General features: G+C 46.7%; 1 protein-coding gene across 3 annotated transcripts in view; it reads left to right on the top strand.

Moving 5' to 3' along the window:
- Window positions 1–24372, top strand: part of RGS6 (regulator of G protein signaling 6) — a 542081-nt gene that overhangs the window by 436088 nt on the left and 81621 nt on the right. For all 3 annotated transcript variants that reach the window (XM_059373828.1, XM_059373830.1, XM_059373829.1), the window contains exons 4-6: window positions 14995–15045; window positions 17936–18042; window positions 19254–19305. In XM_059373828.1, coding sequence (XP_059229811.1) covers window positions 14995–15045; window positions 17936–18042; window positions 19254–19305 — 210 coding nt within the window. The remainder of the gene's footprint in view (window positions 1–14994; window positions 15046–17935; window positions 18043–19253; window positions 19306–24372) is intronic.

Genomic DNA, 24372 nt, shown 5'->3' with positions numbered 1-24372 from the left:
ATTGGAGGGGGAGACAAAGCTTGAGAGACTGTGGACCCCGAGAAACAAACTGAGGGTTTTGGAGGGGAGGGCGGTGGAGGGTGGTGGATGGGTGAGCCTGGGGGTGGGTATTAAGGAGGGCACGTATTGCATGGAGCACTGGGTGTTGTACATAAACAATGAATCTTGGAACACTGAAAAAATAAAATTAAAGTAAAAGTAAAAAAATAAAAATAAACAGGCATAATAGAAAATATTCTGCCAAAAGAACTACTCAAACCCCCCCTTTTTTTAAATTTTTTATTTTTTATAAACATATATTTTTATCCCCAGGGGTACAGGTCTGTGAATCACCAGGTTTACACACTTCACAGCACTCACCAAAGCACATACCCTCCCCAAACCCCCTTTTTTAATCAGTTGCCACAATACTTCTCAAGTTTTTATGCTGCCTTCTTAGGTATATTTCCTCAATGTAGATTCAAAGTGCTGACAGTTCTATTTCGAGAAAAATGCTTTTCTTCCCTCATAAATATAGAAACCTTTTTGTTTGCGTGAAAGCCCCACCTGGAAGTCTGATGGGACTGACCCCAGCACCTCTTTCTCCTTCCCTCTTTAGTAAGAAAGCCTCATTTTTGGCTGAGCACAGTGTTGCCCATGGTAGAAGACTATTTTCCGGCTTGCCTTGCAGGGAGATGTGGTCAGTGACTGAGTTCTGGCCAAAGACATGTATGGATTCCTATTGCAGCTGTAACAAATCACTGCAAATTCAGTGGTTTAATACAATACAGATGTGTTATCTTACCGTTCTGGAGGGTAGGAGTCTGACATGGGTCTTCGAGAGCTAAAACCCAGCTATTGGCAAAACTGCATCCCTTCTGGAAGCTCTGAGGGAAAGTGTGTTTCCTTGTCTTTCCCAGTTTCCAGGGGCTGCCTGCATTCCTTTGTCCATAAGCTTCCTCTGTCCTCAAAGTCGGCAGCTAGCTTCCATTGCTCCCTCTCTCTCTGCCTCTCCTTCCCTCCCTCATCTCTCTCCTCACTTACTCTTATGCCCTCTCGTTCTCTCCTTCTCTCTCTTTCTCTCTCACCCACACACACTCTTCTGCTCTGTCATCATATCTCTTCTCTCTGACACACCTTACCTCTCTTATAAAGATCCTTGCCATTACATTGGATCCACCTGGATAGTCCAGGAATCTCTCCATCTTCAATGCCTTAATCGTATCTACAAAATCCTTCTTGCCATGTAGGGTAGACATCACAGTTCCAGGAATTAGAACATGGGCATCTTTGGGGAAGCATTATTCTGTGTTTCACGGTGTGTAAATGGAGTCAGGAACTCCAGGAAAATGTACCTGAAGGAAAGTATGTCAACTGGGAAAGGCATTTAGCTCTTGTGCCTTTCCTTCTTCCTCCTCCCTGAAGCTGGGAGGTGGTGCCTGATGCTTTGGCAGACTTTTTGAGCCAACAAGTGACCTTGGGGGTAGAAGCCAAGCACCAGGAGGGTGGAAGAGAAACATCAAGGCATGGATTCCTGAGGACCTATGGAACCACCACCTCTAGACTTCCTTTACCAAATATAGTTCTGTCTTGGTTAAGTCACTGTCATTTCGTGTGGGTTTTTTGTTGGTTTTTGTTAGTGTGTTTTGGTTTGTTTTGTTTTTGTGGAATGTCTCAGCGGAACCTCACCTCAATCCCTCAAAACGATACACAAGTCCCTACTTAATAAACTCCAAGCCTGGCTCTCTTGATCCACTGCCCTCTACCAGCATGGGTCTGACGACTACTGAGAAAAAGCTTTAGAAAAATGGGCAGGGTTTTTAATCACATATTGATCAGACACCAGCCTTTAGTTCTGCCTGTAGGCTGAGCTGTGCAACCTCAAAATTAATTTTGGCTTTAACAATTCTTTCAGAGCTTCAACCATATTTTACTATAATAGCACCAGGAGAATCAGGGTGGGCAAGCATGGGCTAGTCCTAAATAACTTAAAATAAGACCTTGGGCTGCCCCCCACCCTTTAACATACACACAAATAAACTGCATTGGCTAATAGCGAGGTAACTTTCCATACCAAAGACCTGGGCTGTCTTTCTATCGAGATTCAGTAGTGGCCCTAAGGAGTAACCAATCCTATCGAAACCAGCATCTGGAAGAAAAATATGGCATAGTTCTTAGCTACTCCAAAATGCAAATCATTGACTTTGGCCCACACTCTGTAATATATTCATCAGATGTTTATTGAAAATCCGTGATGCTCTCTGTGCAATGAGTCAGGGAGGTAGAGCTTGGAAGGTGGGGGTCACTCCCCTTAGGGACCCAGTGGAGAAGACAGACCAAGAAATGAGTGCAATTGACTTTATTATTTTATTATTTCCATGGATCTTAAACTAAATTATGTGATCACTTACAGCAGCTCGCCTTGACTTGGGGTTCCTCACATAGCTCTTCTCATTTGTCATTTGGATCCTATTGTATTCTCTTTATTAATTCTAACAATATCCTTAATTATTCACCACCATAACCCTATTCCATTTTGGAAGTATCTAGCACTTGGGACAGGAGTGGTGATGAGACAATGAGGCCGGAAAGAATAAACTCATGTTGGGTTTTATACTTACTCTTTCCTAGTTATCAAAGGTTTCTTCATTTGAGAATATTCTCAGCATCTTCCCTAAACAAAAGCCAGCTTCTCTCTGTCTTGATTGGTATGAAATGAGGCTCGCACATCAGAATGATGCCTGTCTCCTGACACCTTTCCACCCCAAAGTCTTCTAACACGGGTGGGATCTGGAGCTTGAAGTCACCTCCCAGGCTGCGTGACTGTGTCCAGCGTTCACACAGCCGTGCCAGGTGACAGGACGGCTCCAGAGTCGCACAAGATGCTTTCAGGGAGTCGGCTATCTTTTAGCGTTAGGAAGGCCAGCAAACATGTTTTAACTTATCATAAATCAGAAGAAAATACCAAAATCCTAACTGTCTCTTTGGCTGGGTCACTGGGCGGCGCTGTCAGGGGCCATAAATGGTGGTAGTATGGATTTCTCCCCCCAGTGGAGACCTGAGCAAGAGCTCTAACAGCTCTAATGTCTGGTTCTGGTGGAGTCTGGCAGAGAAGATCCAGTGTGGAAGCTTCATTTCTCATGCTGGATTACCACGATCACAGGAGAAATCACAGAAGAGAGAAGCCCAGGCATTCAGAATAATGGAAGGCATTTCAGACTGAGGAAGGACAACCTTGTGTCCCCATGCCAAACCTTCCTTCCATAACAGTTGTCTTCTCATCTACATTTTCTCCATGGCTGACCTCAACCAGTGCCCCTGCTTGTGTTCATTCCTACACATTAGTCACTCCCAAATAGCATCGCCAACCTGCTCTCCCCCAAAAACCCCACACTCATTTGTCCAATGGCCAACTTGACACCTCCACTCTGATGACTACTATGTATAAATCTCAGAGAAGGCGTGGCCAACAAAGGAACCCAGGCTTCCCCTCCAACCTGCTTCTGTTGCTCAGTTAGTTGAAGTTCCCCCAGGCATGTGATTAGTTAAGCTAGAAACCTGGGAGTTAATCCTGACTTCTCTTGTTCTGAGACCATGTTGCGTCCATTAGATAGGACCAGGAGCCCTGACTCCAAGGTAGCCTGGACCCCACCTGCTTCTCTCAATCCACCACCACCATGGACCCCAACCAGCATCAGATTCCCCCAACCCACTGAAAATAACAGCTGCATGGTTTCCCGTCTTCTGCTCCCATTCTTTTACAATCTGTTCTCCTCGTAGCCAAAGCCATCTTTGAAAACCATGCCCCATGGCAAGAGCTCATTCCTTTTTTCAGCTGCATAAGAGTCCATTTTGTGTACATACTACAGCTTCCTTATCTGTTTATGGACAGACACTCCCATGTCTTGGCTGTTGTAAATAACACTGCGATAAATATATAGCGTGTGTGTATCTTTCCAAATTAGTGTTTTCATTTTCGTTGGGTAAGTACTCAACAGTAGAATTATCGGATCACAGGGTATTTCTATTTATAATTTTTTGAAGAAGCGCTATACGGTTTGTGGAAGGTCCAGCTTACAGTTATGGAAGGAAGAGGACACAGGGTCGTAAGGCACAGCGTAAGGAATACAGTCAATGGTATTGGATGGTGGCAGTAATGGCTACACTTGGGATGAGCCCAGTGTCACATATGGACTTGTGCAATCACTGTGTTGTATGCCTGAAACTAACCTTGCATTGTGTATCAACTACACTCAGATAAAAACTTTAAAATAAATCCATAAAAGGAATGAAAGCCCACCCCAGACCCCTCCCCTTCTCAGAGCCCTCCAGACGCTTCCTTGGGTGCTGTGGCCCCTCCCTCTTCAGTCTCAGCCAGCCTGGCCTGCATCCCCAGTCCCACTGGGGATCTTTGCATCCCCTGCTCTTCCTCCAAATATCACACAACCCGTCCTTCCTACTGCTCAGGCCCGCGGGGAAATGCCATCCGCTCACCTCCCAGCCTCTGCAGTCCGCAGTCTCCCGCTCTCCTGTCACCCCATTCTCACTGTTGCGCTGGCTGGCTGCTGTTGTTGTCTTTGTGTGGCTTGCTCCCTAATTGCCAGACTTGTCCATGAAGTCGTGAGCTTGGAGAGGCCATCACACCTCCAGATGAGGAACAGCAGGGGGCAGAGCAGGAGCTCAACCAAATGAACGAATGAAGACGCCATTAGGCTCTGAGCCTCCGTTTCCCCAGCTGTAAAGTGGGAGCACCTGGTAAAGGCTCAGGGGTATTAGGACGATGACTTAGCGCTGGCATGTGTGCAGCCCCTTTAAGCCCTACAACCCCTTAGAACTGTAAAGTTTCTTTCTCAAGAGAACCAGGACATCAGAGCAAAATCCTCCAGCCCTGCGTTCTGCTGAAGTAAAGCGTGCTACAGAATTAGCACGCCTGAACCACGATTTAAGGATAGGCCTTATAATAAATGCTTTCTCCCCTCCCCTTCTGAGCTGGATCCTCTCCCTGTGTCCCTCCAGAGCCCCCTCCATCATTCCCACCCCGCTCTGCATGCTCAGAGGTTCCCACTGTGGGCTGCCCTAACAGGTCCCCTTGCTCCCTGGCTACTTGTAGCAGATCCAGGCCCGAATGACACCAGCAGGACGTCAGTGTAAAGGAGAGGTCACAGCATCTGATCCTGTTGGACCTAGTGCTAGAAACGTCTCTCGCTGATGCTCCAGCTCTAGATGGCTTCATCATCCCTTAACCAGACCACAGCTCTGTCTGTGGTCCCCAACTGTGGTGTTTATGGGGGGCTCCCTGCTCCCCTCCAGGACCTCACTGACACGGCGTCCAGATGACCATGCAGACATTTATGAAGTTGCCAATGTGTCTATTTATAAATAAATAAATATTCTTTAAAAAAAATGATGAACTTATCCATCGGAACAGAAGGAAACAGAGAAGCTGGGAAGAGCCGCATCAGAATGGCAGTGAGCTCCCCGGAAGGCCTGTGGCATGGGCCTGGACAGGAGTGGAGAGAGAAGCTGGATTCCAGGTGGGGGGCCTTTCCCTGGGAGAGCAGCTCCAGATTCCAGTTCGGACAGATGCAGGGGTCCACACGGGGTGTAGGTGGAAAGTAGACTTAGGTCATGTCTCTAACCTCATTTCTAGCAATCATAACAGAATGCGAGGGAGCTTCTGTGATGGACCCCACTTCGCAGGTAGGTCAGCTGGGGCTCTGTGTGGCGGAGGAACTCATCCAAGGGGATGCTCTGGCAAGGAGCAGAGCCAGGCCTTGAACCCTGGTCTGTCTGATGGCCAAAATTCGCGGCATCACGCTGGAGCTGTTCCTGACAAAGCCCAGAGGCAGGCTCCCGGGGACTGGAGCTGGAATCAGTGCAAAACCAATCAAATCTTTGCTCACGAACCTGGGTGTGCCAGACTCTGCTTGAACCCTGGCTTGCTCACACGTCCTGCTGGGCAAGCCTCGCCCATCCCACGCTGGTGGCAGATGTCCGGCGCACTTGGCAGTCTTGAAGCATTAAAGCGTGCGGTGGAACTGGATGAGTATAACCGCGTGCTAGTGCAGACGGATGCGTCACGTTCCAGAGAAGGGACCACAGCCCACAGACCTGGGTATCATAAAGGCTCTTCCCTCCTGCTCCCCTCAAGAAAGCCTTAGCCCGACAGATTAACTTCAGTGTACATGCCTGTGCTCATGAACCATGTTTCAGATGCAGAATTTTCACAAAGGAGATGGCCATTAGACAATACTGGGAGGCAATGTAGCCCTGATGCCCGCCCCTGACAGAGTCCCCTCCGGGCCTCCCCGGAACCTCCCCAGATCGCTTAGCCGCCCTCAGAACATTATTAATGCTCTCTGATGGGTGCTGCTGGAGACCTGGCATTAGCTCCCTTCTCCCCAGGAGCCCCCAGTCTGCTAGCCCATCATTCCTGCCTTTGGATTGAGCCGAAGGCGGGCCTTCGTGGCCACCACCCTCTGGGAACAGAGGCCACGCCCCCTGGGGCCGAGTCCTCTGTCCCCCTGCACCAAGGCCCAATCAGCATAACGGTGCTCAGCCTTCTCTTTAATAAGCTGATTGCGAAGCTAAATCCTGAGTGCTCCCCAGCCTCCCCAGAAGCTAATGATTGACAAAACTAATCTCTCCTCTGCCCCCACGCCTGCCGCCACCCCATCCTCTTGCAAATCATGTACTCGGCTGCTGACAATTAGATAGAAGGCCTGGGATTGGGACGCAGGAGGGTTATGAGGTTATGAATCAATCGTGGGGGCTTGGGTGAGATAACAAACCGGGGGGCCCGTCTCAGACACCTCGCTGCAACCCTCAGAGCCTCCTGGTTGATTTATTAGTTGGTAATAACCTCGCCTGGTCTCCTGCCCCCTATTATTTTTCATAATGCACAGGGAAGCTTTAAATTTCAGAGAATGGGGAAACGCAGGATCTGAGCCGGGGAGGCTGGACTTGGGGAGAGGCCCACTAGGGGGTCCCTGGCAGCCGGCCCTCCTTCCCGGGGTGTGGGCCCTGGGTCGCTGAGGGGCGCAGTGGCCACATGCCCATGGAGGCCGGCAAGCCCGTTTTCGGGACCTGGAAGAAAACCCCAGGGAAGCGGCCCTGCCAGGCCCCGGTTTAGGAGTGGATGCAGTGGTGATGCATGGGTCCCACTGGGTTCAAAATTATATTTGGCGTGTCTGGATTTCATTCCTCCAACCTGTTCAAAACCAAGTCAGACTCTGCGGAAGCCTGTGAAGAAGGGAAAATCACACAGTGGATCAAAGCCAGTCAAAGGCAGTTTGAACTCTGCAGTCTAGAAGCCGGTGGAGTGAGCAGAGGGACAGGCGAAGAGGCAGGAGGGCGACGGTGGCTGTCAGCCCCAAAGGAGAGAGTCGAAGACCGCCTTTCCTGTGCTCACCGTCCTCTTCAGGTGACAGCCAGGGTTGCACAAAGAAAAGAAGGAGGCTTGGGCTTGCTGCTTCGTATTTTTTCAAGCGTTCATTTGTGAAGCTTTCTTTATACGAGGAAAGAGGTGAATTTTAACAGAAAACCCCCGAAACTGTCCTTGAAAGCAGCGGTCACAAAACACCAATCCGCAGTTGGTACTGGTTTGGGAGGAGGTTTTCAGGGGTCATGAAAATTGAGAGAAATTTTTTAAATGTAATGAATATGTGCATTGATTTGTAATGAACACAGGTTGTGTGATGTCTATTGGAAGATAACTGTTGCTCAGTGAGCATAGAGGAAACCCCAGCTCCACGCCAAAGAGAGGACAGTATGACCGAGTCCTGCTGTCTCAGAGTGAGAGTTTCAGCGAGGGCTGGAGTTGAATGGTGTCGTCCCAAAAGTTCACATGAAGTCCTAACCTCCATTATCTCAGAGCGTGACCTCATTTGGCCAGAGGGTTATTTCAGATGAAATGAGTTAACATGAGCTAGTGAGGGTGGGCCCTGGTCCCTTGCGACTGATGCCCCCCTAAAAGGAAAAGTTGGACCCGAGGCACACCGCAGGGAGAGGCCCATGAGAAGAGGAAGACAGAGATCAGGGTGATGTGCGGGCCAGCCAGCCGACACCAGGACTGCCAGCAAACCCAGAGAAGCAAGGAGAAAGGCCTGGAACAGAGCAGATTCTCCCTCTCCACCCTCAGAGGAGCCAACCCAGTCAACACCCCGATTGCAGGGTCTGGCCTCCAGAACGGTGAACCAACCCATTTCTGCTGTTTGGGCCGCTTGGTTGCTGGTACTGTCTTACAGAAGCCCCAGAAAGCTCATGGGGAGGGGAAGGCAGGTGTGGATCACGTAATCACAGCGCGGATGTCTACTTCCAGATGGAGAAGGAATCCCATTGTCTGCAAGTGAAAGCCTAAGGGCTTGGCCTGGTGTGAAGAGCGGTGAAGGCTTCCTGAGCCAGTCAGGGCAGGAGTCAGCTAAGGGCAGAGGTGGAGAAAGGGGAGCACGTGACCGGCCCAGGGAACCGCTGAGGCAAAGGCCCTGCCGCAGGTCATGGCGCATTCTGGGAATGGAAAGGCGGTCGGTGCGGCAGAAGAGGAGAGAAGGCAGAGGGTGCCAGTGGGGGGATGTGTGCGGGACCAGTGCACCCAGAACAAGAATGAGCTCAGTTCATTATTTTGGACTGAATTGCCATGGGGTAAGGGCACGCGCTCTGCCTTCACCCTCTCAAGTTCCCAGCGGCTGCTGCTTTCCCAGGGGCATGCGATGACTTGATTGGACACTTGGCTCCAAGACAAGATCCTGAAGACACAGACCCTGTCTATAGCCGATGTGTACTAATGCTTACCCCGCATGGCCCATACAGCACTTCCTTGAATTCATGATCTCACTGTGCCCTTGAAGGAGGCGGAACCCGCCCCCCCAATCAACCCATGAAGAAATGGAGGTTGGGGTGGCACGTGGTTCAGGGACCAGCCCAGAGTCACACAGTCCGTAAGCGACGCAGCATGCATTGAACTCAAGTCTGACTTTATAAATACCGTGCTTTATTGCTTCATATGCTCGGGAAACAAGCATGTCTGTGACGTTTATCACGCTTTCCCTTGGAGAAACTCAAGCGCCTTGACCAAACGCTACTCTTCAGAATGCCACTAGACTTGTCATGGCACAGGGTTCTGCCTCGTGACTCTCCTGTCTTTGTGCCGGCCATACACCATGCCCGCAGTCCTACAGTTTAACATCTCTGATGTAAGTTCAGCTTTCCCTGCTGGCTGGCTGTTGCGTTGTGTGTATGTGTGTGTGTTTTAAAGATTTACGTATTTATTTATGTATTTATTTATTTATTTGAAGGGGGAGGGACAGAAGGAGAGGGAAAGAGAGAACCTCAAGCAGACCTGACATGAAACCTGAGCATGAAACCTGACACAGGGCTCGATTTCAGGACCCTGAGATCATGACCTGAGCTGAAATCAAGAGTTGGACACTTAACTGACTGAGCCACCCAGGCACCTCTGTGTGTGTGTGTGTGTGTGTGTGTGTGTGTGTGTGTGTGTGCTTTAACTAAGGCATAAAAGTAAAGGTTTAAAACTCTAACATGTCCTTCCCTTCACCTGCAAAGTGGAGATGGTAATAATGTATTTACATCATGGGATTACTATAGTAGGGTCATTTCAAAGCCCGGAATACAGAAAGTGCTTAATGAATCATTAGCTCAATAGCTAATATTAGTAGTAATTATTATTACCACTAAATGAATGTCTCTGCTTCAGGAAAGAAAATGAGTACAGAGCATCCCTTTTCTAATTATTGTTCTGAGTACTGTTTGGAAGTTACTGAGAATAAGAGAGGTAAAACGTGTAGTGGACATGCTATCTGGTATGAGTTTTTCCTGGATTCCAGACTTGGCTCTTACAGGTATGTGGCCTCAGGCCTTTCTGGGCACCATCTGTAAAATGACTATGCTAGTTATTATATTTCGCACAATTATTGTCGAGACGATATGCGATTTCGGTGTCAGGTGCCTGACTCTGGCCTAGTACCCAGTGGGCATATGGGAATGACTCCCTCCTTCACGAGTACTGGCCTGCACAGGCACCCATGTGATAAGTGACACAGAGCTGCCCTCTTCACCCACAGGTATAGCAGAGACCTTGGCAGATATGTGAGAAGCCCAGGGTGGCCTGGATCATAACCTTGACTGAGGAGTACCAGAAAGTCACTCATGGCAGGAACAATCTTGAGTTTTGTTGGGCTCCAGAAAGAGTTCACTCAAGTGAAGGTGTCTTTCCCCAGTGGTGAGGATTGACAAGTAAATTCTCCATTGCTTCAATTACCAGAACTCTGATTTATAAGCTACCAAGTTGCACATGACTTGAAATTTATAGGGGCCTCCAACCGGTCTTTTCTCAAGTTTACATAATCAGATTTTGGCTCAGGTTGATATAATACTTTGGAGACAATGGGGAAAGTATTTCAGGGGAGGAGGCCCTTAGGTTGTAACTTATTTGTACCTGGAAGTTCCAGGTATCCCTTAATCTTTGAGGGGGGGGGGTACTTAAAACACCCGAGGACAAGATAGTAAGGGTCTCCCCCAAACCAGAAAGAGAACTCCCTAAAGTATGAGAAGATCTTACCAGCTTACTCAAATCCAGTTTATACCAAGGGATGCAGATAGTCACCCTTAGTCCAGGACTACGGTGAGCAGCCCCGTTAATGTCTACACAAGGCTCTAGAGCTGGCCCAATGGCCAGAGAGAGTGACAACTTGAGGCTTAGGAGTGAGTCTCCCACTCTTTACTCCTCAGGGAAAAGGCAGCTTTGGGAGTCATGCCTTCATTCTTCTCTGCTCTTTCCCTGGGGAGCAGGACATGCCCAGGGCCTAGGACCAGCAGCCAAGGGTTCCCCTCACTCTCTCCACTGTGTGTCTGCAACCTGGCTCCCCACAGCCTGTCCACAGCAGTCTCAGAGGCCTGGGCACCCCTCTCTGTTCTTAAAAGTGAAAAGTGTTTTTCTCAAATACAGCATGTGTTCTCAAGAACAACATATTAATGTTCTTGAGCTCCAAATAATAAGGGCATGGAAAGAATAGAAACTTCCCATATTTTGACCCTCCTACCTCTCCAAGATCACTTCAACAGTTTAAATATTCTTCCAAAACTTTTCTTCCCAGTACCTGTACATACCTACACATACGTATTTAATGCGATACAAAAGTAAATACGTGTTTCCTACTGTAAAAAGGTCACTTAAAATTTTTTAAATGTCATTTTACAATACACGCTGTGCTTGATCTACTTTTTCATTTAATACAGTAGGCATTATATATATGTATATATATATTTAAATATTTACACATATTGTATCGATGAGCCATAATTAATTATTCAGTCCCCTACTTGAGAACTTCTGAGTTGTGTCTGAACAACCTGCCCAGAGACACACTTACATGTAAGAGACACAATGGGAATACGTACATACAACACATACGGAAACAGAAAGTGCACCTTTAATGTATAACAAACCATGTGTTCTTGGGAGGAGTTTCAGGCGCCCTCTGGTATAGTTCATGGATATCCCTGGAGTAGATGTGGATGTGTTAGCCTCAAAAAGAAAACTTTCAGCCAAGTGTCTTTAGAACCTCTGGGGATAAAGGGTAGCTATTCTGCATTTGTCCCTCGTGTTTCTTTCTTTTCTTTTCTTTGCTTTTCTTTTCATTTTTTAGTAACGTATAATGTATCATATTATATGATATGGGTACAGGTCTGTGAATCGTCAGTTTTGCACAATTCACAGTGCTCACCATAGCACATATTCTCCGCAATGTCCATAATGCCCCCAATGCTTCTATACTGATTTTAAGTCCTGAGCAGGGCAGCTTGACTCCGATAAGAACGGAATCCAACAGTGGTAACAAAGGGCAACAACAGTTCATTTGAGAGAGAACAGAAAAATAATCTGCTTCAAATTCTTTTTAGAATAGGCGGGAAGGAATGATTGGGGGCCAGAGGGGGGGAAAAGGAAGAAAGGAAAGAGAAAAAAGAAGAAACATGCTTTCTGCCGGCCGTCGGCTGCACTATTCTCTCCTGATTTGGCAGTAATAATTGTAGGTCTTTTAAAGGACATAATATTATGACAGATTTCCCTCCCTTACTTGTTCCCGGGGTTGAACATGCAACATTGACTTCCTGCCACGGGGCTGGAGGCTGGCCGCTCCTGGGTTAAGCCTGAAATACCCCACACCCAGGAGAACAAGAATGTCCGCCACGAGAGGCGTTGTTGTGTTTGCTGACACCCACCCTGCAGGGCCACGGTGGGTGAGGAACAGCGGCGAGGTGGTGACGGCTGCAGACTGAGGGCCGTGACCCAGGACGGCCAGGGCATCTGGCTCGGCCCTCACTGGGGCTCGAGGACACTCACACCTGTCCCCAGACAAAAACGCTGAGTGTTGCAGTGGTCGCATCAGGGACAAGAAATCCAGGTCTGTGGTCCCCACGTCACTAGGTAAAAAGGCAAGAGGCTTTTGTGACTTTCCCTTCTTGACCAAAAAAAAAAAAGAGGTAGCAGGAGGAGGTCTTAAATGTGATGCTTCAGCTCTGTGAATGCAAACCAGGGCCTAGTGGACTGGGGAGAGCAATTAGGCCAAACACGGAGTGCAAAAAAAACCAAAAGGGGGTAGAAATCTAGACAATGGTGCTGAAGTCTCGGGTGGAGTGGAGGGGGGAACGGATATGATAGCAAGGAAGGAGTTTCAATGTGAATGAATACTAATTAGTGACATGGATATTAATGATGACAGTAATTAACAGGGGAAAGGAAGGGCTGTCATTGTCCCAGGGTGAGTAATCAATCTTGGCAGGTGATAAATAATGGTTCAGCAAGCTCAGCAGAAAGATAATCCGCCTGCCCGGGGGAGAGCTGTTGCTGATGCTGGAAACCTATCCGTTTCCAGGCAACCCACAAAAAAGAACTATTTTTCTTTTGAGGAAAAAACAGGTTAGAGTCTCTCCCCCACCCCCAACTTGGGATTACAGTTCTTATTTGATTTCTGCTTTGTTCTTCATTTCCTAGGACAAATGTTGAACTTGTATAATTCGGAGGAGATGGACACACACACACACACACACCAGCACACACAGACATACTCTCCTTTCGCTCAAAGAATGTGAATGACTAGGAGGGGTTTTGATCCAAAGTTTAGCTCATAGATGGTACCTGGGAGCAAGAGTGGGGAAAAGCTTACAGGTTCTGCTTCAGAGGTTGAAATGGGGGGATCTTGCAGGGCTGTGTCAATGGCGGCTGGTCACACAGGATGGGGCCCTGGTTGTCTACTGCACAAAGCTCATTCCCCCTCCAGAGAGCTGGAGAGAAACAGGCCTGTGCTGCTCTCACCTCTGGAAACCATTCAAGTGTCTGGGAAACTTTATTTCTGGGAAAAAGGGCAAGCTCACTAAAGGTTTTCAGTTAGGACTCTGTTCTGGGAAAGCTATGGGGAGACCTTGTCTCTCACACCAACCCTCAGACCCACACATGACAGGATTCAGACATCTAGAAAGGTTGCCCTTTTCAGGCTGCTTTCCATCAGACATTCCATCCTGAGGTGACAAAGCCACATTTGAAGATCTGCACTAGTTCCAAGTGCAATTGTTGAGAGACAAAGGCGAATTAACCGGAAGTACAGAACTTTCCAGAAGTTTGAACTCCTCTACTCCCCCATTGGCTCCAGGTGTGACATCTTCAAAGGGAGGCAAACAAAAGGAAACATATTCAGAGACCTATGACCAAAATGGGAGGGGCTCTAAGTCATGTCATGGGAGGAAATAGCTGAGGGACCCAGGCGTGTTTCATCTCAAGGGAGGAAAACTCAGGAAGAATGTTGATAGTATATAGGATGGACTTTCTCCAGAGCAAGAAGGTCTGGATTTCTTTTTCTGTCATCAGAGGGCAAAACTTAGTCCAAAGAGAGGAATTCAGAAAGGGTCAAATTTCTGTTCAGAGAAATCAAAGATGATTTAACTAGGCCACGCTGCCTAGGGGAGAATCTGTGATTCCCAAGTACTAGGGTTTTTCCCAGTAGGATTATGGTACTTCCTATCCAGGGATTAGAGATGTGGTTCCAGTATGGGCTAGGGTTGGAGTAGATAAGCTTTAAAAGTCCTTTCCAACTCTTATAATTTTATATTAGTTAAGGTAGTACTCAATATCAAAACAGATAAATCCCAACTTCTGGGGCGTAACACAACAGAGTTTATTTTTCAATCAAATCAGAGCCCAAAATGGGCATCAATTTTCATGGTTGTTCAGGATCCCAGGCTCCTTCCGCCTTGCAGCTCTGCCCTCCTTTGGGTTCTTGGGGTTCTCTCCATTCAGCCAGCAGATAGGGAATGAAAGCTGTGTAGGGTCACATGGGAGTTTTTATGGTCCAAGCCTCGAAGTGGTATACATCACTTCTAGCCATATTCCATTGTAAGAACTCAATCTATACCCAATGGCAGACGAGTCTCGAAATGTAATCTAGTGATCCAAAAAATAGGGGAAATAGGTTTGGGTGAACACAAAGAAGTTTCTCCCCAGAAACAGGGGCATTTTCTTTTAAAATGGGTCCATGCCAGGGAAAAAAAAAAAAAAAGAGTTTTTTTGTTTGTTGTTGTTGTTGTTGTTGTTGTTGTTGTTTTAGGAACATGTAAGAGCAGCTGTGTTGGTCAGGCCTTGTCAGGGTAGGGAGCTGAAGAGGCCTCCTCCCTCAGGAAATGTCCTGGGAGCCAGGTGTGGTAAAACTTCACCAAGCCTGTCTCGGGGAAGTCTCCTGTAGATATTACCCAGAAGTGTGGACGCAAGATCATCCTGAGTCATTGGAAGAGGATTTTTTTTTTTTTTTTTTTTTGGAAACAAATAGGACTATAACTATGCAAGTGTCCTAATGGATAGAAGTGTTTAGTTAGGATGGAAAATTGTCAATATTACCCAGCTCTCTGGGTGTGTGCTAGTTGGAATTAGGACTTCCTTAGATAAACATGTTTCTCCACCACAGGGCAAGCATCCATATGTCTTCAGTTCAAATTTCTTTATCGTTTCAGGTACTGACATTGTACAGTGGCTTATGAAGAACCTTTCCATCGAGGACCCAGGTACTTGACCCTGACTTTATCCTCCATGGCACTGAGAAACATCCCATAAACAAGTTCCAGACCAGATTTGCTAGCCTCCAGAGAGCTGGGTTTATAAATGTGAATCCCAAGTTGGAATCACTCTATTTGCAAATAAAATTAATTTATTTTCTCAACTGAATATCTATCTTTAAATCTAAATCACCCTTTGAGGAAATGAGCAATTATTTAGAGTGCCAAAGAGCCCAATACAATAACGTGTGAAATGAGATGAATTCTCGTTAGCCACAGCAATTAAAGATAAGTTGTAGAGCTATCATGAAACAGCCTTCTAGAACCAGCTCTTAAAATTAGATTGCCTGATCCACAATTAAGATGTTTAATTATTTGCTGAGACTCCTTCTGTTTTCTGCTTCCTCAAGAAGTGAAAGAATGATTCTTTTTTTCAACCTTAATTGTGCAGTTAAGAAAATCTTACCAGAAAAACAACAACAAAACTCTGGCCAATAAAACAGTTTCCAAATCTGTCCTCCCACCAGAAAATAAGTAGCAAAATTTATTTTCACAGCATAATTAGAAAATGAGGAGTTTCAGAAAAATGAAAATTGCAGATAAGTGAAACTTACTATCCATGTGTCAGTTAATACTTTTCAGAATTTATTATCTACTTCCTGTTTTAACTGAGTATCCTCAATGCCCAAAGGTCATATTTATAAATATCCATTAATATATTCTTGTGTTCTTGGGGATTAGACCTCTCTGTCCCAAATTAAATGGCTTCCAATGGCTAAGCTTTCTAAAGATTTTTTTTTTAATGCCCTTTATAGATGTCTGTGATTCCTTGCCGGCAGTCACTGTGTTACCTTCGGAATTCCTCTATTTTAATCTGATACCCTTAATATACTATTGGTTATGAAACAATACAATTTACATGGAGTTCAATGAAATATAGTTGCCAGAAATCTGAATGCCACAAAAGCAGATCACTGATGGAAGTGACACTAGCCTTTTTCACCATCAGGATTAATGGCCACTTCCATGACTAGTGAAAATTCTTAATTCTAGTCAAGCTCTTAATCCATAGGGGGAAACTGAATTCAAATCCTTTTCAGGAAAGAACTCAAATTAACTATGACCCATGTTTCCCTCATGCAGCCTGGCTTTGCCATTGTCCACTGGATGCAATACATTTCTACCGGTTTAGTTCCATGTATTTAAAGACAATGTTTCTTTGCATTTAGCATTTACAATGCTAAGCCCAAGGACCACCTTTCTTCACGGTGCTTCTCTTCCAGCAACAGTCTCTTTTCCCTTTCCACAATAACCCTTGTATTTCTGACACATACTTTATTATGATTATTAGTATCAGTGGCAGTATTGCGAGAGCCCGGAGCCAGCTAGGGGCAGGGGAATAGGCTTCAGGAGGCCTCCCGCCCTCTTCTGAGAAGCTTCCCTGAAAGGTCGTGAATAATAAGGCTCATATCTGTGAAGGTCTCTTATACTCGAATGGCCTTGGGAGGACGTCAAGGTATTGGGAACTGTTTGGGCTTCTGAGAAACGGATAAAGAGGAGTTAATAATTCACCAGCTGGGAATAGAAGAGTGGAAATGAGGCAAATCAAGGCCCTGGGAAGCCAGGTTCATCCAATATCTGCCCCTCCCTCCCGTCTTACTCCCCATCGGCCATATATCTAAGCAAAACCACAGAGGATGGTGAGTTCTTGCTCCTACATTGGCAACATGGAAATCACCTTCTTACTGGATGTTGTTCTCTCTTCCCTGGGGAAGGAGCAGCTGCCAGGGACGAAATCCTTCTTTTTTGCTGGACCCATGATTCTTGAAGCATGCAGACTTTAAAAAGCATACTGGGCATCACTAAGCAAATAAGATACAACTTTGTTCTGACTCCACCAGTTATTTCCAAAGGATAGTTGATTCTAAATAAGCAAAACACTTGGATTATATCCAACCTCTTGAGAAGTTTGTGAGTAAAGACAAAACAAGTTGCTTTAAAAAATTCAGCGCTTACAAAATTAATAATTCTTTAGCGTCCTTAGGCATAGCCGTAATTTCCACATCCAAAAATTAAGTTTCTACCAGTAAGCGTGCTTTTATATTTGTGGAAGATTATCATGCATGGTAGAACCATTTAGATTTGTTATTTTTTTCCTTAGCTCTCCTCAGAATAAATATAAATTCTTAACTACGTGGATCTACTTAGGGCTGGCACTAAGTCACAAAACAATGGGTTGATTGTGGCAAAAATGGGCATATTTCTGTCAGGTCGGCCTCCCTTTGCCACTCCCCACTGCAGTGCTCTTAAGAAAGTGAGGTTTTACTCTGCGTCCACAAGAGAACGGAAACGCTCTCCTGTTCTCCAGTGGGACTGTCATATCAGGGAATGCCACGGGAGTCCAGAGTCTCTCTAGGCAATGAGGCTGCATGCTCACTGCTGGGGATGATAAAAATGATGAAAGTAGCAGCATGAATCTGGGCTCCCCGCACCTACTGAGCTCCAGGCCCTGCTAAGCACTTACCTGAAACATCCCCCTTGATGGAGGACAGGTGTCTATGTGCTGGAGCCCTGCTCTTCACCATGAAGCTACTTTCTTCTGGAGGTCTTGGGGGAAGTCAAGCAATGTCAGTGTCTCAGAGCTGGCATCCAGATGAGACCCAGACCCATGTTGGCCTTTTCCAACCCTGACACCCACCCCATCCAGACCAGTGCATTGATATCAAAAGTTATCAATCAATGAATCATGCAGTTATCTGAGGGTGAGGACAGTTGACTTCCAGTTGCCCTTCTACCCTCCTGACTTACATTCCACGTAAGGAGTCCTGCACTCTGACGGCTTGCTAAATACTCCTCTCTCTCTCTCTCTCTCTCTCTCTCTCCCGTCCTGTCCAAGCAGTTGAAGCAATACACTTGGGAAGCCTTATAGCTGCCCAGGGCTACGTCTTTCCGATCTCAGACCACGTTCTCACCATGAAGGATGATGGCACCTTTTACCGTTTCCAGGTAGGCCTGCCAGCCCCTTGCTCTGAAGAACTGTCTCCTATCATCCGATCTCAGTTTAGAATGACCTGCAAAACCAAGGTCATTTAAGGGAGTAACCCTGACCTCCCCCTAGCACTGGGAAGGCCAAACAAGCTTTTATTTGGGCCATTTGTTGTTGAGGGAGTGGGGTTTCCACATATTTCCCCATTCATTCTGAAGAACAAACTTGGGGAGGTAAATATTACTCATTTGACAGATGAGAATACTGAGGCGCTCTGAGGTTTAGTAGATCTGGGAGGTGGCCTTGATTTGAGCGTGGGTCAGCCTCAGGGCAAAGTCCTTGATCTTTCTGCTCTGTCTTGCTGCCTTCCTGGTGTGAAGTTTCTATCCACAGCCTAACCCCTCCCATCCATTTTCCTCTCCTTTTCTCAGATCCTGTCCTAGAGGGAAACGGGGCAGATGATAAGGGGCTGTTTCAAGGTCAACACCAAGGGGTTTGGAGTGGAGTTTTTCAGAGTCAAAGGGTATCTCAGTCTGCTCTGGCTACTATAGCAAAATAGCACAGACTGGGGGGCTTAAACAACAGAAATTTATTTCCCGCCGTTCTGCAGGCCAGATGCCCAGGGTCAAATTTCCAGCAGGTGAAGTCTGTGGTGAGAGCTGTCATTCAGGCTTTCCGACAGCCGCTTCTCACTATCCTCCTCATATAGCAGAGACAGAGAGAAAGCAAGCTCCCTGGCAGTTCCTCCAATAAGGACACTAATCCTATGGGATCAGGGCCCCACCCTTGTGACCTCTTTTAACTTTAATTACTTCCTTACTCCAAATACAGCCACCCTCCAGGCTAGGGCTTCCACATATCAGTTTTAGGGGCACACAATTCAAAGGGATAAAAGGAACTTGGAGCTTGCTTGCCCAGTAAACTGTGTGGGTCTGACTTCTCTTGTCTTGGGAGAAGATATGTTTGTCCTCTAAACTAAGTTTCTCATTTTTGCATTTATTTTACTCACCTTGGCTTTCATTTCTCAATACCTGGGTTAAAATGTTGACAGCCTCAACTGAATTAAGAACAGGAGAAAGTTGGGGATGTGGTATCGGCACAAAAGAGACAGGGCAGAGCATGTCCCCAGGAGGGTCGTCACTGGGTGCTAGAGAAGGTGGACCCTGCCTCCGGGCAGAGGAGAGCAGGTGCCAGCATTCCTCTGAGTCCTGACACCTGTGCTCTTTTGCAGGCCCCGTACTTTTGGCCTTCCAACTGCTGGGAGCCTGAAAACACCGACTACGGTGAGCAGTAAAGAAGTGTCACTCTTGGGAGTGTGGAAGACAAATGCCTGGTGTCTGGGTGACAGCCATGCAGGGAGGAGGGGTCGTTTTCCTGCTTAATCTTTTTCATACCATTGACATGTAATAAGCTCCCTGTTCCACATAATGAAGAAAGGCAGAGCACACTGAAAGGTGCAGCCTTTGGAAGAGAATGGGGGAAGGGAAGAAAAGTTCTATCAAGCTGTGGAGTCATGGAGAGCCAAGACAACAGCTGCTGACCAGTCCTTTCTGGAGCAGGGTTTCAGGGAGGGCTGGTTCCAGGGGCCACCTCCCCCTAGTTCTTTCCATTCTCACCATCTTGTCAAGACTTATTAATAATTCATTGGTGGTTTTGATAGTTAGACGTTAGTGGGAAAGGGAGACAGACCAGGGAGGAATGTACCGAAGGTACCCTGGTCGAGGAAAATAAGAGTGGATGAAGTTGGGAGCTTGGCAAGAAGGGAGTAGGCAGGGATCTGTTAGACTCTGGCCATATCCTCTCTATGAGACTTCCTCTGAAGAAGCTATATTATCCCCATACTCCAGATGAAAAACCTGAGCCTCAGAGAGGCCACACCCTCACACTTTTCACCTTGCATTCTCTTTATCTAGATGCTCAGTCATAAGCTCAGGGACTGGTCCTACCTGTTCACTCTCATGTTCCCCAGTGCCCCGTGCAGGGTTGAGGCATGGTTGGAACTCAGTAAATAGTTGCAGATAGTCCTGATTCTTTATTAAAGGTGATTCACAGACACTCAGTACAAGCATCAAAATTGGAACTCAGATCCAAAAGCCTTCCAGGCCAATGCTTCTTTCATGGTCTGTCCCTTTATACAGCGTCCTTGTCACTGACTTGGCTGCAGTGACTCTCCTTGGGACTGGAGTACTTGGTGAGACCCAAAGCTTCTCTCTAGGTTCTTTGCAGGATGGCTTGCTCAGGAAGGCAGAGGCATCTGCAGAGACTAGGGGGAGCTGTGCAGCTGGGCAGTGTTCAGGGAAGCCTGTCCAGGAGACCTGGCAGTGCACTAGACTGGCTCCCTCCCAACCCCAGCCAGCATGTGGGAGCAAATTTGAGGGTGGGGTGCGGACAAGTCATTGCCCACCAATCGCACAGTTCTTTTGTTTTCAGGTCTGAAGGATGGTCCTTACATGGGGGGGTGGGGGAGGCCTTCTGATGGACCTCACAGCTGTCTGCAGGCACCACTCTGGGTCCCTCTGGAACTGGGCTGTGCTCTAAGTGATGTGATAAGTGGAGAGGCAAGGCTTCCAACTGAAAATCAGAGCTACATTTGGCTCATCAAAAAACAAGTCCTTCCAGGGCTGGAATACTGCTCGTGAAAGCCCAATTGGAAATTTGAGTCATTGTAGCTCAGATTCATGCAGCAGCCGTGTGCCCTGGTGAATCTAAAAACCAATATCCTTACAGGCAGTGAAGGGGCGGGGGAGAACATGGCAGGACCAGATAACTAGACCCTAGTGAGATGAGAATACCCACCTAAATATGGACCCACAAGCTTCAGCTGTTGGGTACTGCATACACCAGGCCATTAGTCCCCCGTCCCTACAGAGCTTCTCCACAACATGATTTTATGCACAGCATGAACAAGGCTAGAAATAACAATTTATATCAGGCTCTCATTAAAACAAAATTATTTTGACTTCCTATGCCTTGACTTGGGCAAATCAGGTGGAGAAGTCAAGGTACGGATCCAAAGTACTCACCAGCACTTCCAAAGCAGTTCAGTCCAAAAATCAAAGTATTTACCAAAAGAGAAGTTAGGGCAGCGGCTCCAAGATCAACTGACTCCACTGGCTGTGTGATCTTGGCAAGTTACTTAACTTCTCTGTGCCTCAAAAACTTCATGTGCAGATCAGAATAATAATAATTTCCCTTGTTTTCTAGTGTTGTTTTGTTACGATGAAATGCAGTGCTTGTAAGGTTTGGTGTGTGACCTATAGCAAGGATTCAGTGGAAACCCTAGTGGTTGTTAGTATTCTTATGACTAAGGTCGTGTTCGACAGTGTGCGTCCCGTGGTGGCCCTCTTGCAGAGAGGAGGTGAAAGCAAAGTGAGAAATCAGAATAGGTGTGATTCGGACTGATGAAGAACCCAAAAACTTTCGCTCATTCAACAAACCTTTACTGATCACCTACTCTGTGTCAGTTGCTAGGGCACAGATTTGAATAAATCACAGCCTTACCATCCAAACATTCCAGGCTGGGGGAGGCAGCCTGATGGGGAGGAAGAGGGTGGTAAGGAGGCCAACCTGAGTATTCAGAGGTTTCATGTCCATGAAGAATGACTGAGAAGGTCAAATCATTTGGGAGGGGCACGTTTATCAAAAAGCCATCAGCGTCAAGGAGAGACATTTAGAATGGAGGTAGCAGCTCTAGTGACTGTCAACAATGGGGAATGACCTGAAAAACATCCCTCGGCTGTAAAATGAAGATAATCACAGAACCCACTTCATAGGTTATTCTGGGGACATAAGTGAACATTTGGAAAGTCTCTAGAACAGCATCTGATATCAGTGAGCTTCGTACAGGCGGTAGAGGTTATTATGGTGATGCCTCAAGACCATAACAACAGTGCTTGGCACACAAGAGGCCCTTGCTAAATATTTAAATGGGTGGATGAATGAATAAATGAATGAGCGGCGAATGTCATTATGAAAAAAACTCCGAAGCAGCCATCAGTTCTAATTCCCCCTCCAGCACCAATTGACTTGTGGGTAAATTCCGTCACCTCTCTGGGCCTTTGGTTTTCCCATCTGGCAACGAGGGGCCTGTGTTTGATGGTCACCAAGGTTACTTCCAATGCTAAAAGCCCATTGTACTACAAAGTGATCTGAGGGTATGAGGAACACAGAGAAATACATGTTATACAGGGTTCCTGATTTAAGAGATTGAGGTAAATATGTCACTCATGAAGACAAAGTTGGGGAAGGGAATCTGTTCTTCAAGTATATCGAAATAGGACGAGGGCAATAGTTTCTTATCTTTTAATCGCACGTGTAGCATATGAGTCAGTTCACTTCATAAGGTTTTTAATGTTTTCTTATTTTATCGTGGTGAGATGTGGTAAGCTTGAGATGGTAGTGATTCATCCCAGTGAGATGCCAGGAGGTAAGAGGGCAGGTGTGAGGGCAAGGAGACAAAGATTTAACAATAAGAACTTAAATATCGAAGAAAAACCAACCTCTGAGCTTATAGCACATCCCCCAGATGCCTTGTAATAGGGCTGGCTGCCATTGCCAATGGCCATTTGATTGGTTAGGTATTAGAGCAACCACCATTGAAAGTACTACAGTGGCAGAGACAAGCCCCAAAATCTATATCAAGAAAAGGTCGATTCAACAGCCACACCCTACCTCCCTGGTTGTAGTGAGCAGGCTCCCTCACATGTGACATTAGCCACAGGGAAAGCAAGCTGAAAGCACGTGACCAAGTAGCTCATGGCCACCAGGAATGGTGCCCACTTTGCATTCTGGACATGGTATTTTACTTTCTAACCCAGCTAGCCCATTCTGACCCAGATGGGTTAAAAATTTCTCAGGATGATTCTGCTTAAGTAAAGTCCAGAGCCCAACTTGGGTTGGACTTTCCTGCATTTTCCATTTATCCAGTACAAAGTACTGCTTGGGACAGCATTGGCCAAGTAGCTTCCACCTCCACTGAGCGGCTCTGCCCCTGGGTCAATGAGAACAGCATAGCAGAGCTGGTGACAGGCTTCTCTTTAGTGGCCCCCAATTCCATAGGCTGCCTAAATGGTGGTCCAAAAGAGTGAAGAAGGTACCTTGTAATAAAGCAGATGCCTCTTTGGCATACATTATGGAGAGCTATGGCTACCTGGTTCTCTGGAAAAGCTGGTAAGTGGAGGATTATGCAGAAGAGATACATTCGTACCGTAATCACTTTGTATCAACATAAGCTATACAAAGGAACAATCATTTGACAGCATTTTGAGATAGGACCAAAGACTCTCTTAGATTAAAAGCCCCAATCATTGGAGTTTCTTTCTTAACTAAACGCTGAAGATAAACCATCCAGTGTGGGCATCTTTAAAGTGCATCAAGAATTCAAACATACTTTTGAAACAACCTGCATGTTGACTTCTCTCAGATTTTTATTGTTTCTCCCCATTTTCTCAGTTATTTCACTTCTACCAAACTCATGAACAATTGTGTCGGCCAACTCTTCTTCCCCAAGTTGTCCTGAACCATTCACCTGGGTCTTCCTGGAAACCACAACTCTCTCTTTTCACATTAATTTCATCAGTGAAATGTCATATTGAGGGAACTTGCATTATGAAAATAACAGGTATGCCTGACATCAACAGATCTGAGAGCACACGCAACTGACTCACTCTCACATACAGCTCAACGGGCATGAGCACACCAGAGTAGGCTGCCAGTCACGATCTCCCAGCGTATCGTAAGCTGCCATGAGCACGTTTCTCAGATCGCATGGAGGAGGCTGGTTGATCCAGCAAGGAGCTGACTAGATCTCCTAGTTTAACTAAGTTGCCAAACCACAGGTCAGCCACAGGTCCTCTCCGACCTTCTCTCCTGTTCATCCTATAGGTCATTTGTACCGCTCATCTATCATCCTTGGATCATTTGACTTGACCCTGGAGAAGGAGGGAGATACTGAAGAAGCAGAGGCAGGGAGAAGAAGTGATAAAAGCAGGCTTTGGAAAGAATCCTCTGGAACTGAGGGCCAGTAACCCTTCCTTACCCTGGGAAGAGAGACCCAAGCTGTCCACCCTTTCCACTGTTCATCCACTCCACTGGTGGCCGGTGCTGGTGCTAGGTGTAGGGATTCAAGATTTGTAGGACACAACCTCTGCCCCTGAAGAGCCCTCAGCCTAGAGCTGGGGACAGTCTAATAAACCCATAATTATGGTGCACTGGAATCAAGTTTCATGGGTGAGGGTAGGGAGATGCTATCTGGAACACAGAGCTGGGTCTTTCAAGGTTAGGAGGAGGTTGCCAGAGAGAGGAAAAGAAGAGGGAAGTGGAAAGACCTGTGCAGAGACACATAGGCAGAA

Source organism: Mustela nigripes, chromosome 13 (assembly GCF_022355385.1).
Source record: "Mustela nigripes isolate SB6536 chromosome 13, MUSNIG.SB6536, whole genome shotgun sequence".
In the NCBI taxonomy this organism is placed as follows: domain Eukaryota; kingdom Metazoa; phylum Chordata; class Mammalia; order Carnivora; family Mustelidae; genus Mustela; species Mustela nigripes.
The sequence above is the reverse complement of the archived record's forward strand: the minus strand, read 5'-3'. Positions and strand labels throughout refer to the sequence as shown.